Source organism: Rhinolophus sinicus, linkage group LG15 (genome assembly GCF_036562045.2).
Source record: "Rhinolophus sinicus isolate RSC01 linkage group LG15, ASM3656204v1, whole genome shotgun sequence".
Classification (NCBI taxonomy): domain Eukaryota; kingdom Metazoa; phylum Chordata; class Mammalia; order Chiroptera; family Rhinolophidae; genus Rhinolophus; species Rhinolophus sinicus.
Genome location: NC_133764.1, coordinates 18942742 through 18960869, shown reverse-complemented (window position 1 = coordinate 18960869; position 18128 = coordinate 18942742). Strand labels below are relative to the sequence as shown.

The following is an 18128-nucleotide window of genomic DNA, read 5'->3' as shown; positions in this document are numbered from 1 at the left end:
GAAACAGAAGTCTTTATTTTACTTTCATTGAAATAAAACATTAATGCCTAACCTGAATCTCAGAATCTGCTCAGGAACAATTTCTTATTTAATAAGTGATAGAATTATTTACAATGCTATGGTGATCTTGGTAGCTAGCTCAATGCACACTTGGGTTTTTATTTTTTACTATTTCTATATTACATTCTACTATAAATCGGGAATTATTATAGTTATTACAAATTACATAATTTTATATAAGACCATAGTTTTACCATATAAAGTCTTCGAAAACTGATAAAATATTAAGAGTACCTTCTTAGCAAAAGAGACAATACTTATTTTTCTTTTTAAGACACCTTTTTTGAAGAATGTTTCTTCACTTCAAAGAATTACAATGAAGAAAACAATCAAAACCTATTTTTTAAAGGTTTAAAAATAAGCAACATATGAAACATCTTATTAAATTCAAATTTCATGTCCTTTAGAAAAATGCAAGATATGCTTTACAACTTGGGAACCACAAATATTAGGGAAGAGGGAAGGGGAGGTACCTTGCTAAGAATGCGGATAATCTGCTTTATCTGCCCGTGAGATACTCGTTTGCTAATACAGCCGAAAACAACAAGAGCTCTTGGTTGCAGGGATGGATTATACTGGAACGCAAATCTGCAAATAAAAGATAAAAAGAGCTTATGAAAACCTCTATGTTTATATACGATAAGCAATTAATTAAAATATTGATTATGCCGTATTATCTTTCTTTTCAACAATACAGATACTTTTACAACTTCTATTTCATTTGGGACATACCTTTGAGCTAGTTCTGTCCACTGGTCCAGCCACTTGCATGTTGGAATATCTCTCATACATGCCTAAAAAAAGGATATTCTGAATATATTTACGTACATCTGTGCTTGAGGAAACATTGAGCTAATGTTTACTGTGATGTCATTAAATAAATAATGCATATGTTACTAATAAACATATTCTATGGAAGTGTTTTTATTGAAGCACTAAGTGCAAAACAGCAAAATAAGCCAGTATTTCTTCTATATAGTATAAGTAGCTTTAAAAAATAATCTCAGTTCCTTATCATCTTGGCTTTTATACCTCCATGATCTCCAACAAAGCCTCTGTGACTGTCTCCAGGGATGTCAAAGCGAAAGTCTCCCTCTCGTAGGAGCCGGGAGAGAATGACCTGTCCCGGTAACTGGAGCGAAAGGCAATGACAGCAGCTGACTTGACTTTGCTGATGCCAAACAGCAAGTAAAATTTAGGTAATGAGAACTCTGTCAAACTGAGTCTCAAAACTTGCTTGGTCTCCTCTGTAAAAAGAAAAAGGAACAAGAAAAGACTTTAAAGACATTACTTTTTCAATTCTCAAGTGTCACGTTTCCTTTTGAATGTAGAAAATTTGAATACCACATCAAAATTACATAACCATGCTCCTTCAACCAACCCTCTAGATACATGATCTTAATGCTCATTGCTTCGGCGCCACTTTATCTACAAATTCGTGCCAGCAATGCAACACTGTCCATTGGTGCTGCGTCTTTAGCTGGTGTGATAACTACAAGAGTCTACATGACAAATATGCACAGACAATCTTTGCTATGGCTTGATATGGCACGGAAGGCATTTACTGTTTTTGCCTTAGCAGCTTCCATCAGCAGCGTGGTGTTAAGGTCCCATAATAAACAATAAGATAATTGACAGCAATCAGGGGATGTAAAATGGAGGAAGGAACTGGTGAGACACAAATGACTTTCCTGGCACTTACCACTAAAATGAAGCTGTGAACAAGTACAGAGAGAGTGAATAATATTGATGACCAGTCCATGTGTGGAAGCTCTAAGGGAGAGTGGCCCTGTGGCCACCAAGAAAGTAACGACGTGGAAGAGGTAGGGGAGATGAGCTGCCACATCGAGGGAGTTGTTGAAGGACAGCATCAGCATGTAGCGTGCTAGAATAGCAATATCGTCCCACATAAGATGTTGCTCTAAGGTAGGAGTTGGAGATAAGCACGTCTTGTCAATTATTTTGCACATCCTCCCAATAACCTGTAAAGAAGCAGAAGTGAAAAAACATGGGGCTAACAAAAGGTTTTATCACAAGAAAACTTTCAGTGTAACTTTAAAACGATTAGTTACAAACACAAAAGACCTCCTGATACAAACATATACTGCCATGGCCCCGAAGGCACAGGAAAAGGGATTACCTTGCTCGAAACCAATTTCACGTTTCCAGAAGCCAGAGCCACAGCAGTATCGGCCATCACCTCTGCTTTTATTGATCCCAAGCCACCCGTTGCACTGGTTTTGATGAAACTGTCTAGCACAACATCAAGGAGATCTGTAATCTAGTGGAAGAAGGAAAAATAACTGTTTAGCCACTCTAGGAACTTATTTTTAATTGAAAAATATTTCAAGGAGCAGCCCCGAAATGAAAATTCTCGTTTCCCCGAGGCCTCCAAAATACTAGGTTTTATTTAGAGACCTGTCAGTAAACACAGTTTATCATAAAATGTCCAGAAAAGGATGAGGATATTCATTCAATTCCTTCAGAGATTAAGAAACTGGTATTCAAAAATTTTAAATCTCTCCCTCTGTATCATTTTTATCCACTTGCAAAACATCTCTGTGCTCTGCTAAGTCAGTAATGTATGATCAATATAAAATATAATGATTTTAAAATATAGGAAATGACATCAAGTACTGAGATGTTTTGTAGGGCTTCTAAAACTGGCTCCAAGGTCATTTAAAATTATTTGGAGGATTTGCAGCATTGTTTGAGTAAAGGTATTGCTTCCTTAAGTGATTACTTTGAAGAAGTGATATGCATAAGTCTTGTCAGATCAAAAAATAAAATGTCACATGATATTCTGTAATGTTAATATTGGTGCTCTTATGCTAGAACTATAAATGAAAGCAGGCGTCCTAAATACTATCATTAAGAAACATTTATTGACACCCGTGGTGTGTAGGCTACTAGAATACAATATAAAGCATTATTTAGTAGAAACAACATCGATTTTAATAGTTAAATTCTATATAATTATGCCATGGAGAAGAGTGCTAAAATAACTGGTTTTTCTTTGGCTCTGAGACATTTACAAGTTTGAAATAGATCAAGAATTGGGTGGGTGTCTATATGCTTTATGAAAGAGGGGACTGTCTTTTCTGCAGCTATGTCCCAAGTGGCTAACACACTGCTTGGCATCAAGTGGGCACCAGATAAATATCTGCACAAAGGCAGTAGACGATAAACACTTAAGCAAACTCAATACCTGCCCAAGGCTCCCCCATATTTTTGCTTGAATAGATGGGTACATCTGTTTCTCATTTATGGTCATTGTTATCAGCTTATCAAGAATAGCAGTGACTCTCTGTCGTTTAGCATCATCATTGTGCTTACAGAAACGGACTAGATTTGACAGCCACGGAGTCATGTATTCCAAACAAAGGTGTTTCAATTCAATACCTGGGAAAAAAATATACTATTAGCAGCATATAGATGGTCAACAAAAATTACAGCAAAGATTATTTTAAATAATACTGTTTTCAATTATTTTAAAATAAAAGGATTGGGGAGAAAAGGTAAAGACTATTACCTAGATCAGGCCTGGAGAAGAGAGACTTGGCAATTACATTCTTGAAGATAGAGGTGAAGAAAAAGAACAAGCCTTGAACAAAGTACTGTTAAAATCTAGTAGGCTAATTTTTGAAAAGTTTTACCTCACTTTTCTCCTTTTTACTCATGTCTCTTCTAGTTTAAAAATTTATTGTTTTATTCTAACTGTAAAAGGAATATGTAGTAATTATAGAAAGTTTGGTCAAAGGAAAGCTTCACCACAAAAATGAAACCAATATTAACACATTGGTGTATCACCTCAACTCTCCTCAGGCTTTCAAATCTATGCAGAGATACTGCATATTTATGTGTGTATGCACATATGTAACCCACCCCAACTCCTCCACAAAAATTAGGATTATGCTATATATGCAGTATGTTGTGAATATCTTTTTCACTAAAAATTATACTCAAATTAAAAATTCTCCAAAAACATTTTTAACTTTTTATTTTGAAATAACTTCAGACTTAACAAAAAGCTATAAAAATAATACAAACATTCCTTTATATACTTCACCTAGAGTTCCCCCCCTGCATATGTTACTATAGATTTTTTATTGTGGTAAATATACAGAACATACAATTTACCATTTTAAGTGTACAGTTCAGTGGCATTAACCATCACCACCACCTATCTCCAGAACTGTTTCATCTTCCTAAACTGAAATTCTGTACCAAAACATTTTTTATGGCTTCATATTATTCCATCAATGGAGATCCAACAATTTAATCAGTTCTTTATTGTTTGACTTTTAGAATGTTCTAATTTTTTGCTATTTATAAATAATGTTATGTGAATTTCAAAAGTAGGCAAAATTAATTTATGGCAATAGAGGTCGTAATAGGGGTTACTCTTGATAAGGGGATGGTACTGATGGAGAGGCGCCTTCTGGGTGCTGGAAATGTTCTGTATCTTGATCTGGGAGATAGTTTTGTGATGTAGTCACATGCAAAAATTCATCACACTGTTCACTTAAGATCTGGCACTTTACTGATGATAAGACATACCTCACTTTAGAAACCTGAATAAAAAAATAATGCTATGATAAACATTAGAACATTAATTCCTTAGGACAAATTCTAAAAAGTGGAATTATGAGGCCAAAAAAATCTTAAGGATCTTGATATCCACGTCCAAACTGCTTTCTAGAAAAATTGCCCGTTTACAATTCCAGATCATCAGCTCTGTTTTTAAAAAAATAATCTTTGCCAGTTGAATGTTATCTTACTATTTTTTCAGTTTACATTTCTTTGATTTTATTTAGTGAACTTAAAATAAAGTTTTTAGCAAGATCTGCATATGTTACTGTAGATCCATTTTTATTACTCTAACAAATCTTCATGATTAAAGATATTAACCTTTTTTCATATTTGCTGCAAGCACGTTTCCTAGTTTTTAAATTTATCTTTTATTTTTTGAAGTAGAAATGTTTTGAAGTTTTATGTAGTCAAATCTGTTCACCATTTCCTTTGTCTCCATCTATTATTTTTTGCTTCATAAGTTATTATCCAGAAAGCAATTAAATATTACTCTTCCTCTTCTTTTTTTAAAGAAGAGGTTCCAGTTTTTATATTCAGTTCTTACATATAGCTAGAACTTATTTTGGTATTTTGTGGTTTGTGGTGAAGATGAAGACCCAATTTAATTTGTTTCTCAGCCTCATTTCTTAAATGATTTAATATTTCCCCCATTAGTTTGTGATACTTCTTTAACAATCTGTTTCTCTTAAACTGATCTGATTGCTGATTCCTAAACACCCGTTTTAATTATTGTATCCTTGTAATGTGTTCAGATGTCTGTAATACCAAGTCTCTGTTTTCTTTCCTTTGAATATTTTCTTAGCTATACTTTCAAGTAAAATTTATAATCGTTTTAAATTCTACCTCAGTCTTAATCCTCAAATCTCACAGAGTTTTGATTGGATTACACTCAATTTGTAATAATCTGGGAATAATTATTATTCATCCAGGAACATAGTATGCCTATCCATTCACTCAAACTTTTCTTTATATTAATATTTCTCAATAAAGCTTTATGCTTTTCTTGTTTTATCAGTCTTATACATTTTCTTTTTAGGGTTATATTCCTACATTCTTTGTTATAAAAAAATATATGTATAGTGAGCTGATCTTTATGAATTGTCAAAGCTTTCATTTATCTAATACAGAAAAATCAAGAAATGTGTTTGAATGCAGAAAAAAAGTTTTATGTATTATGGAGAGAGAGAGAAAGAGGAAAAAGAACAAAATGTCAGAAAACACACTGGAGAAGAGCAACATTTATAATACTACAGGGCATGAAGATGGACAGATATAAAGAATGGATGTTAAATTCATGAGATTTATTAAAGCCAAGTCCGGAGTTGACTCTGGACCCTGTATTATGTGCCCCTGCACTCTCCAGGAACTGCACATGAACAATAAAATCACAGTTCAAAGTCAACATGAAGAGAAAATAACTATTTCCCTACAATCAAGGAGACAATGTGGATACTTGACTCGTTTGGGATAATCTCTAAGAATAGAAATGCTGAAGCTAATTAAACTGAAACATAGTGAGAAAACCACTTTGTGAGTGGTCCAGAGACACGTAAGGTATCAAAACCTTGCCACCTTGCTTTCATTGCCAGAATTTTGGTGGCTTTCTCAATGTGGTATGCCAGAAAGTTCTTTCCGAGTTCCTTCAGTTATAGAGTACCACAGGTGAAAAAGTAGAAGAGGTAAAGAGTGAAAGGGTTTCCTTTGAATCTTCTTAGAATAATTATTTGTATTAAAGAAAATCGTCATTACTTACTAGATTTGCTAAATCCAGAAATACACTCCTCCAAAAATTCTAAGGTGAGGTGTGGCTCATTGGCTGCCAGTGTCTTACTAATTGAGACAATGAAGAGGGTGTTGTTGGCAGGGATACATAAACCTGATGTCTCTAGTAACTGGCCCTCGATTTTTAAATTAAAGGTACAAGTTAAGGCACACAGAAGATTATAGGCAGCTGACCTAGGAGAAAACACAAATGAAGTTGTTTTAAAACTTATTTTCTTTTATAATTCCAACTTTTTTCATAACATACAACTTATGATTCTATTACAAAGCATAACCAACTAGTTTTAAATTTTTATGATCAATTAAGAGTTGTGATGATTCTCTGGTAAAACCAAAATTCCCCTTGATCATTTAGGAATTTTTAAAGGGAGAGCCTTGACCTAACCAGAAAAGGCACTGTGAAGTTTCTAAGGCAGGTGAGTGTGAGGCTTTCCTGAAAGACATTTCACCGGGACATAAAATATGAGTGGTTTATGGTTCTAAGGTGGATCAACAGAAAGAAAAAAAAGAAGGCGCATTATATTTTCAGTGAAGCTAAAACTCAAATTGTGGTTCTCCTCTTGCTAGATTCAGCTATAATGGGGATTATAAGAGGAGAAATGAAATAGCCCCTCATCAAATTAAAATGTTAAAATCTTAAATTAGCATCTACTGGTTTTTTTCCTGGATGTGCTACAAGTTATCCTACAAACTGGAGATAAAAATTTTTTTAACATAATTATGTCTCCTCTCTTCTTCCACGAACTCCTAAAAACAACAACAACCCCCCCCCCAAAAAAAACACCCTAATATATATAGCAAGGTTTCATTAGAACCAAATATCCCCTTATAAATCTGAAAATGTATTTAAACAATTGAGGAGACAGCTCAAAAAAAATCCAATTCTGTTTATAAATTCTCCCCTATCCAGCAAAAGAAATGCTTTGACTGCTCAGTAAATTCCAGGTTTTCCTTACCTCTGAACTTTCACCATGCTAATATATTTATGCAACAGACATATAGGGAGAAAAGAGCCACTGAATTTAAGTGTGCCAAAAGGCTTTTTCTCTGGCATGACATGCTTCAGCAAAAAGCAGAGGCTGTCAGCTTGCTTCATTTCACAGAGAAAAATATAGGTTTATTCAAGCTAATAATTTTTAGAAGATTGTTAGCGTTCTTATAGGAAGAATTTTGGATTACAAATTAAAGGCAGGCTTACAGCTCCATTTTCCTAAAATGAGAATATTAATATTATTGTTTCGAAGTTTATGTACCTCTAAATAACTCCTAGGAATTCTGAGTTATACTATTTTGACATTTTACTCTGTATGTTGCAACAGCTATAAAGAACTGATGCTTCCTCAAATTGGGGGTAGGTGTCACAGACTCCTCTGAACTAATAAAAGCTAAGCACACACACAATTTTGTATCATTTTTGAGAGTTTGTAGACCCCATGAAAGCCATCCAGGTAAAGAAATCTTGTTGTTGCTGTTGTTGTTTTTCCTTTTAAATAAGGGAGAACCTGGGATGCTAGAAGGCCCACTTAATAAAACCTGGGCTACATTATATCCTAGGGAAGATTTTCTGAAGTTACGAATTTCTATCAGTAAAAAACCTTGACAATCCCAAGGTACCTGGGACATAAAATTATCCTAACATGAAGTGGAGAGGAGGAAAAGAGGGAAGGAGGATAAAGAGACATGGGCGGGGTGGGGGCGGGGCACATTGGGAGGAAATACTATTTACTAAGCACAAACTATTTGCTAGGTGCTACGCTATACTACCACACATACTATTTATTAAACATTTCTAAGTATATAAGGATGGCATTATCACCTTTATTTTAAAAAGGAGGAAACTAGAGCTCAGAGAACTTCAGTACCTTGTTTAAAGTCATACATAATAGTAGATCTGGCTTTAAACCAAATCTACTGACTCCACAGGCCCTGTTCTTTCCTCATTTGTGTTCAGATTATTAAGCCTAAACAGAGCCAATTATACTCTGCTCAGATGACATTGTTATTTATCCTGGGTTTCTTTCAAGAATTTTGTTAAAGCCACATAGATGGAAAGTATGCAGTAATGTTACTGTTTGAGTTATTGAACATTAAGCCTTCCTTTGTCAAACAATGATAATCTAATTTGACTACAAGGAAACTTAATAGTGATAGACTTTTGAACACCGGAAAACTTAATTAGAGGACTCAGAGGAGGGGAAACTTAATTTAGGAGTAGACTTAAAAAAAAAAAAAAAAGGATATTTTTTGGGGAAAAAAAAAAAAAAAAACACCCCAAAACCGCTATGTTGTCTGTTTCATATGAAAGTTTCCTGGAGAAAGGACATATATTGGTTTAGTGTGAATCACCCTATTCTGAATTCCACAGTTCATGGGAATAGTCCACATGAGGTCACGCTGGTTAACCACGATAGCATGCCTTCCAATTTACAGTATTAGGGTAGAGGCTGCTTTAAAAGCTTATTAAGTAGTCTCATTTTAAAAGCAACAACCCCTGAATAAAGTTGAAGTGAATAAAAAAAAAAAAAAAAAAAAAAAAAAACCTACCGTAAACTAGGGTCTGAACTGCCTAAATTAAGTAACGCGATATTGAGCAGTGTCCCAGGGACATCTTTTGGTCGAATCTTGGTGTGCTGGGGGATGGAGTCGGGCTGCGACAGCTCCCAGCGCGTCCGGATGTGGATGATAGACTGGACAATGGCATCACACTCCTGGTGCATGAAGGTGAGTGGGGTGCCCTGGTTTGCAATGGTTAAGGTGAACTGGTTCTCATCCACTAGGCAGATCTCTTCAATTTCCGAAGCATAATAGATATCATTTAGAAAGACTGACTGCCCCAGGACTTTTGTTCGCTCTGCTGAGGTTACTTGAACAGCAGTAGAACCAACCTGAATGGTGAGAGAAGGGGAGGAAAGAATTAAATTCCATTATGTTGAATTTTAAGAGGCCCCCCCAAATCAACCAACTAACCAACCAACCAAAATACTATGTTTGCCATTTAAGGAAGAGTTACCGGCATTACATATTCAAAGGGGTTCAATAATTATTGTGATAAATGCTCTCAAAAGAGATTGAAAACATCGGGAAAAAGTTAATTGTTTTTAAAACAGGTCAAGAATCCTATAGACAATTACTGATTTTATCCTAGAGGTCATGTTCCTCACTCTGCAAAACGCATGTAATAACCAGAAGAATTCTCTCTAGAAAATTTCCACTTTCCACGCATCCCTACCATTTGACTGACATAGAGCAAACTGCCCCCTCTATAACACTCTCCTGCCTCCAGCCCAACCTAGAATATAATTAAGTGTACACCTCTCATATCGTCCACAGGACCTCCATGAAGATGGAAAGCTCAGTTTTCCTCCATCTGGACTTACTTTACATTTCATAAACTACGACGGGGACACCTAGGAAGGTCAGCATGCAGTCTGTTTAGTCAAGAAAGGCAGTGAATCATTTACCTAACACAGCGACACTTACTTTAATGGAAACCTTGGTGTCTTTGTGAGCTAGCTTGAGAGCATTGTGGAATACCTTCAGGTCCTCTTCTAAAGCCAAGGTGGCGGCGGGGAGTTTCTGCTGTTCATGCTCTATGTGCTCGGCCAGTTTCCCAGGACAGTCTATGAAAATGAGCCTTTTGCTGCCTTTGAGGCCAGTCAGCAGCCGCTCGTGATATTTGGTGTACTCCCTGACCCAGGAGTTACAGTTATAGATGTAGACTGCAGAGACATTGTCATAAGCAAATCCGGGAAAAACGACGAACCACTTGGAGAGAAAGTCCGTTTTAAAGCGATTGCTAGGCCCCGTATGGGTAAGGTCCACTACAATTTCATATGGCTTTGCATAATATGGCTTTAAAGTCAGCAAGACGTGGTATATTAGCAAATCACCGTTGATTTGACCAGTTTTGAACCTAAGGAAGATGACAAAAAAGGACACAGTTTGTTGAACAGAGTTCTGACTAAATATACAGATGCTACTATTTTATTATTATACTTTATTTTCTGATTAGTTTTCTAGAGAAAACTAACAATAATACTAAACAATTCTACAAAGTCTGGGTCCATTTTTTAAACTAGCTGTTCTTTAGACACTGAGAAGCAAGGCTGAAGTAAAATGGAAGAAACAAATCTCCAAAAACTTTGAGCGACACCAGTAACAACAAACTTGTCCCCCACAGCCAATCAAGGAGGAAGGCATTGGACATTAGTTGGTTGCCTCCAGGCCCACCAAATTTCCCAGGTGAACAGTTTGGGTGGAAATGACTCACCTGGAGCCCTAAAGAGAAATGAACAGCTTTAGTGAATTCATTTATCCCACCTCGACCAGAGAGAATGGTGTAGTAGTGATCACATGATTCAAATCAGGACAACCAGGGCCAAAGGGGCCCAATTCAGAGACTGTAGCTTAAACTGTTAGAAATTGAGACCTTTTCTTTCCTGATGTTTATAAACAAGGGAACTCAGAGCCATCCTGGGAGTTGTTAGCTTGTATCTTGAGTATGAGGGAAAACCCTGCCTAATAAGTGAAGCGATGGAGGAGAGAAATGAAGAAAGAAACTGCGGCCCTGTCCATTGTACTTGAGTTCTAGATAAAGCCTCTCCTGGGACCAAATTTATCCCTGGACTGTTCAGTTGTGAGCGCCAATAAATTCTATTTCTTGATTAAGCCATGTTAGGCCATATGCTGCTTACACTAAAAAGAATGCTAATCAATGTAAGCAGTCGAGGTAAGGACCGTCAGAAGGCCCTGAAGAACACAGTACTAGAATTTCAAACCAAGACAACCTCTATGAATTTTGGCCCAATGTTCTATACCTGATGTGGTACTACTACAACGAACGCTAAGACAAATTATCCTCACCTCAGAGTTTTTAATATTGTTGAGAGGAAATAAGATAAAAATACGACAAGTTAAATGATTTTGAAATAAAACTACTTCAAGATCAAAGAAAAGATATGAGGTAGTATATAATTACCTATCAAAGGAACTGCAGGGGAAAATATAATTAAGTTCAGAAGAGAGAGAGAGATCAACACAAACCGGACAATCAGTGAAAGCTACTTAGAAGAACATAGTGGCTGAAGTGGGCAGGAGGAATTTCAAACTCAACGTGAGGAGGCGGTGGCAGGCCTCTTGGAGAGAGAGCTAAAGAGGAAAAGAAATAGGTACTAGATGTGTTGAGGCAACAGTCAGCTAGTTTAGCTGGAATGGAGGATTCATGTAGAGAAGTTTTAAGAGATAAAGCTGGGAAAATACCCAATAGGTAATTTGTGAAGGGACTAAAACTGTTCAACTAGGGGGCTCAGGTTTTCTTCCAGGAGCTTGGGATTCCTGAGAGGATGTTCTGTGTAGCACCAGTTTTAGCTGTGGTTCTTGATTAAAAAATGCAGTTTCTGGGTCCTAGCCCAGACCTACCAGTACATATAAATCTATGCGGTGGGGCCTGGCAGTTTTCATCATTACACAACCTTCTTATCTGATATTCACGTTCACCAATATTTCCGCATCACTGATATAGGTATTCAAGAGTTACTCAACTTTATTTTCTTTTAAAGAAAGGGTGATATGATCAAAGGAAGTGATATATACAAGACATATAAAGGAGTTGGGGCCAGTAAAAAAGATCTTGTAGTCTAGGTGTGGCCTAACAGGGATCTGAGATACAGTCATGAGCCACTTAAAGACATAGGGATACGTTCTGAGAAATGTGTTGTTAGGTGATTTCATCGTGCAAACATAAAACCTACCACTGTAACTGTATGTGCTACTTTTACGTGACTGGTTGTGCAGTAGGTTTGTTTACACTAGCATCACCACAAACATGTGAGTAATGTGTCGTGCTATGATGTTACCACAGCTACTCGGCGATAAGAATTTTTCAAGTCCATTGTATACTCTTGGGGGACCACAGTTGTACATGCCATCTGTCACTGAACCGAAATGTCGTCATGTGGCGCAAGACTGTACTATGGTGATAGCAAAAATAGGTGCCCGTCAAAAAGAAACCAATCTAAGAATATGAAGAAAGATCAACATGATCCAAGGTCTGATCAGAGTTGTAAGGAAGGTCTTGAATTAAAAGGATTTGCTGTGTACCAAGCCTCTGAGATCACGATGAATGTTACTATCATGAACAAAAACAGAGATCATGAGGGGCAGCCACTTTTTGAAAGAAAAATGTCCATTTTAATACAATGTCCATTTTAATACAATGAATATGAGGTGATGATAGGACATTCAAGGGGAGAGTGAGTGTGTGTGCGTGTGTATACACTAAACCACACAAAAGCACTTTCTGTCCATCTACAGTTACGACATATTTTCTCAAATCTTTGCAGCTCCACAACTTGAGGTGGATTACGTATATCGCTCTTTCTATTATCTGACCAATACTCCAGGTCTCCAAACTCATGTTATCAAATCAGTCTGTGGGATACAAATAAAATTTTTAGAGATTTTAATGCTGCAGGGAAAATGCCATTTCATCTTCTTTTCAATGACACTAACTTATCAATCAAAAGCATACAGCAAACATACATAATGAGCATAAGGTCAGAAGGCATTAAATGGAAAACCCTCCCCGCCCTGGAGGCGGGGATTTGTTCTACAAAGCCTCCTGTCATGCCAGTGGCCAGCTAAGCACATTGGATTTTTTCTTTTTTTTTCCCTGTGACAAGTGCTGTAGTTGCAGCAGAAAGGAAATGTGTCATCTGTGGTTTGGTTTGAAAAGTGGAAAGCTAGCTGTACATATCCTTTTTTACTGCAGATTTACTTTAAGGTTCATATTCTCCAAGTCTCTCCTGCTTTAAATTACTTGGAAGCTGTGCCTCAGGACAAGAAAAGTGGCTCATTAAAATCAGGTTATAATCAGATTTTGACCAAGCATTTTGTAAGGTAGGTAATATATATGGCTTTTCTTCTGCCTTTTCACTTATAACTTTGTACAGATTAGTGTTTGAGGAAGTGCTTCAAAGAGTACCTAAATCTTACTAACAAAAGTAGAATAGAAGCGTAAGTGATGGAAAATGTCTGCTGTTTTTTTACTGTCCTGTGAAGTAAAAAGAAATTCTATTTAAGTTAGAAATGGAAAGATTTACCATCAACATAGAGTTTTAAATTAGGATTAGAAACGATCTGCGTTTAGACTCCACAGTGAACTGGAAAGTTTTGTTAAAAGAAAGTTTAAAAAAGAAATTTTTTATTACTGGTGCTTAGGCATTATAAATTTTATTGAAAATGACCAGAGATAAAGAAAACTTTGGATAACATAACCTGGCCTCCATGGCATAAATTAAGGATTAGAGATAGTCCTCTATTCTCAGGCATTTTGCTAAGCGCTTGTTTATTTGGGGATGGCAGTACATCTGGCTGAAGACAATTAACAGCAGGCCTATTATCTATCCCATGGTAAGCAGTGTTAAAACGAATACTATGATGCATCCTACATTGTTAGTGAACTAATGTGACAATGACAAGAATGACCCATTTTAAATCATTTTAGCATCTATGCAGAAGGCTAGTCTAGGATAAAAGGGTGGAAATTACTTGATAACCCAATTTAAAGTATTTCTCTTTGTGAAAGAATCATAAAGTAGCCAAAGATTCGTCATTCAACTTAGAAATTGAAGCTTAGCACTGTTATATAGAAGTCAGTGCACAATATCTTTCACTGTCTATTAAAGGTCACAATCCAAAAAGCAATCGTAATTCTAGGACACATAATAAAGGTTTTCTTCTTCCCTACTATTAATAGGAAATACTATTTCAGAGGTTAGCTTCCAGTTATTAGCATTGTCTCTTATATGCTACTTTTGTTTGTATAACAACATATGCCACTGGTTATTCTCATTTTCTGTATATCAGTAGTATACAAATATTATCCAATGACACAAAACAACTATTTCTTATAAAACCTTGAAACTCATAGAAGCGTGATTAGCAGTGGCACCTGTGTTGCTTGGAGTGGACTAGAAATGCCGAATCTCAGGTCCCCCCTAGACCTATGGAATCAGAATATGCATTCAAAAGTAAAACGACTCCCATACGCATTCAAGTCTGAGAAGAACTTCTATAAAATAGGAGAATAATCTAGTTTTTTCTTCGAAATCCCTCAAATGAATGTTAACAATAAAATCTCTTATGAAAGTAGCTCAGACAAACTGGCATATTATTATAAAAGAGACAGCTCAATCACGGTAATAATCCTTTCTGGTTTACCATTACCTAGACAGATATGCCAGCTCCTTGATGTCTTCAATCATAAGGTGGATGACAAGAATTAGGAACAGACTGTCCCCTTTTTGTACTGGCTCCCAGGAAACTCAGAGCCAAAACTGAAATTCAACTTTTTCATTTATATGTTGAGAATCTTACCATCTGCCTTGACTTCCCACTTCAGTCTAAATCCCCATGATCCTGATGCTATATTTCTTTCTATTTCATTGTATAATTTATTTTTAAATATTATGTCAAATTCATAGGAATATTCATAGGAAAAATGCTAGGCATAAATGATAATAAAAAGTCAATTTTTGTTGAACTTTTGAGATTATTCAGAATTCTGCCTCTTTTTCTTCGTAATACCAGATTTTTAGGTTGAGAAAAACTGGCACATCTTCGGCCTTTGCTTTCAGACAGCCACAATGAGTCAAGTGATACACAGGTGAAGAGAGAACCACCACCACAAACTTGCTTTCACAAATACTGGGAATATATTTCTAAGTACCAGTTTTATTCTAAGCTTCAAGATAAACATCCAAGAAGACAAAAGAATACCTTGAATTCCTTTTTTTTTTTCATTACTACCACACTTCCCCTTTCCTGAAGCCACCCAAAAGCCGCTTGCATATTATTTTCATAAAATGCTCAAGGCCACATTTCTCCTTTACTATAAAGGTTGGTGACACATTTGTTAGAAGGTGGGGAATTTCTGCAAAAAAGGTCCTTAAATGGTGGTGGGGAGAGCAATCCAAAAAGTCAAAGCAGAAGTATCTGACTCAAAGCTGAAGTCTAGCATGCTTAAAGGGAGAAAACTCTATAAAGCCGTGGTAGCCAGTTTATCATGGTTAATAATTATTTGTAATGCTAACTTCTAAGCACTTAAAAGAATAATAGAAATTGTTTTTTGTTTGTTTGTTTTTGGTTTTGTTTGAGATTGTTTCTTTATACATAGTTTAATAGAAAAAGAAATCTGTTGAGAAGGAATTCAAACATGATAGCAAATATTAGGCCTAAGCTTGCAGCTTACTTGTAACAACATATCAGTTGTCTATCTTGTAAATACAATTACCAAAACCAGGAAACATTATTCTTTCACAAATTAACAAATTATATTTTTATCTCAACAGATTACCTGTATACTCCTGGACATGGAACACATGGGACATTACCTGCATCTTGCCTTTCTGATGACAATAATTTTTTCTTGGTCTCCTGGAACAAAAGCAAACTATACCCATCTGTGGGCTAACAATACTACTGTCTGGGATCCAGAGATTCAAAATAAGACAGGCAGAAACCAACATGAAAACATTAACACGAACCCTACAATTCCTAAAGTAGATAAAAAAAGTAATTCTACAAACATGACTGAAATAGCAACACCACCGCGCATCGAATCTTTAACTCCTAAATCTGACTTGGAGCGTCACACACCTTCTGTTGTTAGGAACGTTTCTCCAACATTACAGAACATTGAAAACACAAGCAAAAGTCACAGTGAAATCTTCAAAAAAGACGTTTGTGAGGAAAACAACAACAAAATGGCTATGCTTGTTTGCTTAGTTATAATTGCAGTGCTTTTTCTTATCTGTACCCTTCTATTTCTATCAACTGTGATTCTGGCAAACAAAGTCTCATCTCTCAGACGATCAAAACAAGCGGGCAAGCGTCAGCCTAGAAGCAATGGCGATTTTCTGGCAAGCAGTGGTCTATGGACTGCTGAATCAGACACTTGGAAAAGAGCAAAACAGCTCACAGGGCCCAACCTAATGATGCAATCTACTGGAACGCTCACAGCTACAAGGGAAAGAAAAGATGAAGAAGGAACTGAAAAACTCACTCACTAACAAGATGCTTTAGTGGAGAAAAATGCAAACAGCAATGAGAAAGTTTACGGAGTAGAAACAAAGTTAGATATTTAATGCCAACATGTTGGTCTGATGGTCTAAAATTTGACTTAGCAGGCCTTGCAATTTAGAATCAAGCAGGTGAGGGGGGGAGAAGTATGCCTGCTTACTTAATTACTTAAACTGTGCACTTTTGTTCTGACACTGAGTATTTTAAAAAGCAAATAATAAAACAACCAAGAATTTGGGTACGTTTTTAAAGATAAGTTGAAGGGACTAACAGAGGTAGAAAGGGACAGTTAAATAAATATTTCCTGTTCAGCAATAGTAGTTAGATGATCTCTGTCTGAATATAATTAAACTTTGAAGAGTTTTAGTGTGTCCTTAGAGGCAAGTACACATTTCAACATTTAATAGAAGTCAAATTCCTAATGCATAGAGTTGAACTGTATAGTTTAATGGTACCTTCTTTGCTGAATGTGACAGAATCAATACCAGCTCATGTATCAACACAGCTAATTTTATGCTAGATGTTTTCATCTTTACATATGGCACACATATGAAAATGTTTTTCTACTATAAATATTTAATTAAAACTTTTAATTTTATAAAGACTCATTAGAATAAAACTGACTATATATATTTGCATTCACTTTATTATCTGAGAAGAACACACTGTAAAGATCAATAACAGAGCACAACTGAAACAGATGAGATTTATCGCCACAACAGAAGGTGCTAGTATAAATGTAAAGCATTATCTTACTGTTTAAGTCTAACATACCTCTATTCTATAAATACTGCTCATTGGATTATGTATGGCAAATATCCAAAGGTTGATTAATTGAACTTCAAGGATGACAAGTGGCCTAATAAACGACGAATCCTATTTTGTTTTTTTTTTTTCACTACCATGTGAACAAAGGAAAGATGTGTGTGTGTGTGTGTGTGTGTTTGTTCTAATTTGGAAAACAGGATTACTTCAGGTAAACGTTTAAGAAATTGGGTTCAAGTAAAATAATGACTTACATTTAAGTCAAGGCTTCCATTTTCAATTAAATATATTATAAAAGTTGGATTGAGAGATTTTCCGACTATCTACTGAAACTGACACAGGGCACCCTAATTAAACACTAACCCACATTTTAAAAATCACATTTATAATTGAGCATTTATTTTGGGCAATAAGCTAGACATTTAAGACAAGATTTTATATATTTTTTTCCAAGTGTGATCACAATCTTGTGCTCCCTTTTAGGTTAGTGATTCTCATTCTGGCCTCTGTACCGTGTTTCCCTGAAAATAAGACCTAGCCGGACCATCAGCTCTAATGCGTCTTTTGGAGCAAAAATTAATGTAAGACCCGGTCTGATATTATATTGTATTGTATTATATAAGACCCAGTCTTATATTATATTATATTAAAATAAGACTGGGTCTTATATTAATTTTTGCTCCAAAAGACGCATTAGAGCTGATGGTCCGGCTAGGTCTTATTTTCAGGGAAACACGGTATTTGAATCACCTGAAGAGTTTTTAAAACTCACCAATGCCTAACTCCCACCCTCCCCTCCTTCTGATTCAATTGCAATGAGGTAAGCTCCAGGCACTGGTAATTTCTGC

At 35.9% G+C, this 18128-nt stretch overlaps 2 protein-coding genes across 14 annotated transcripts in view; one reads left to right on the top strand and one right to left on the bottom strand.

The window, feature by feature from the left end:
* The window catches only part of NF1 (neurofibromin 1), a 210965-nt gene that overhangs the window by 30581 nt on the left and 162256 nt on the right, over positions 1-18128 (bottom strand). For all 12 annotated transcript variants that reach the window (XM_019750679.2, XM_019750681.2, XM_019750685.2 and 9 more), the window contains 9 exons: positions 9916-10348; positions 8980-9320; positions 6407-6609; positions 3269-3462; positions 2201-2341; positions 1763-2042; positions 1093-1307; positions 793-854; positions 534-648 (listed from right to left, as the gene is read on the bottom strand). In XM_019750679.2, coding sequence (XP_019606238.2) covers positions 534-648; positions 793-854; positions 1093-1307; positions 1763-2042; positions 2201-2341; positions 3269-3462; positions 6407-6609; positions 8980-9320; positions 9916-10348 — 1984 coding nt within the window. The remainder of the gene's footprint in view (positions 1-533; positions 649-792; positions 855-1092; positions 1308-1762; positions 2043-2200; positions 2342-3268; positions 3463-6406; positions 6610-8979; positions 9321-9915; positions 10349-18128) is intronic.
* EVI2A (ecotropic viral integration site 2A) lies at positions 13110-17394 on the top strand. 2 transcript variants are annotated; one of them, XM_019750694.2, is made up of 3 exons: positions 13110-13332; positions 15025-15333; positions 15786-17394. In XM_019750694.2, exon 3 carries the CDS (start codon positions 15807-15809, stop codon positions 16503-16505), a length of 699 nt encoding a protein of 232 aa, XP_019606253.2. In that variant the 5' UTR covers positions 13110-13332; positions 15025-15333; positions 15786-15806; the 3' UTR covers positions 16506-17394. The 2 variants fall into 2 exon arrangements, with proteins under 2 accessions (XP_019606253.2, XP_019606252.2); XM_019750693.2 differs by lacking the exon at positions 15025-15333 and having other exon boundaries at positions 13111-13332.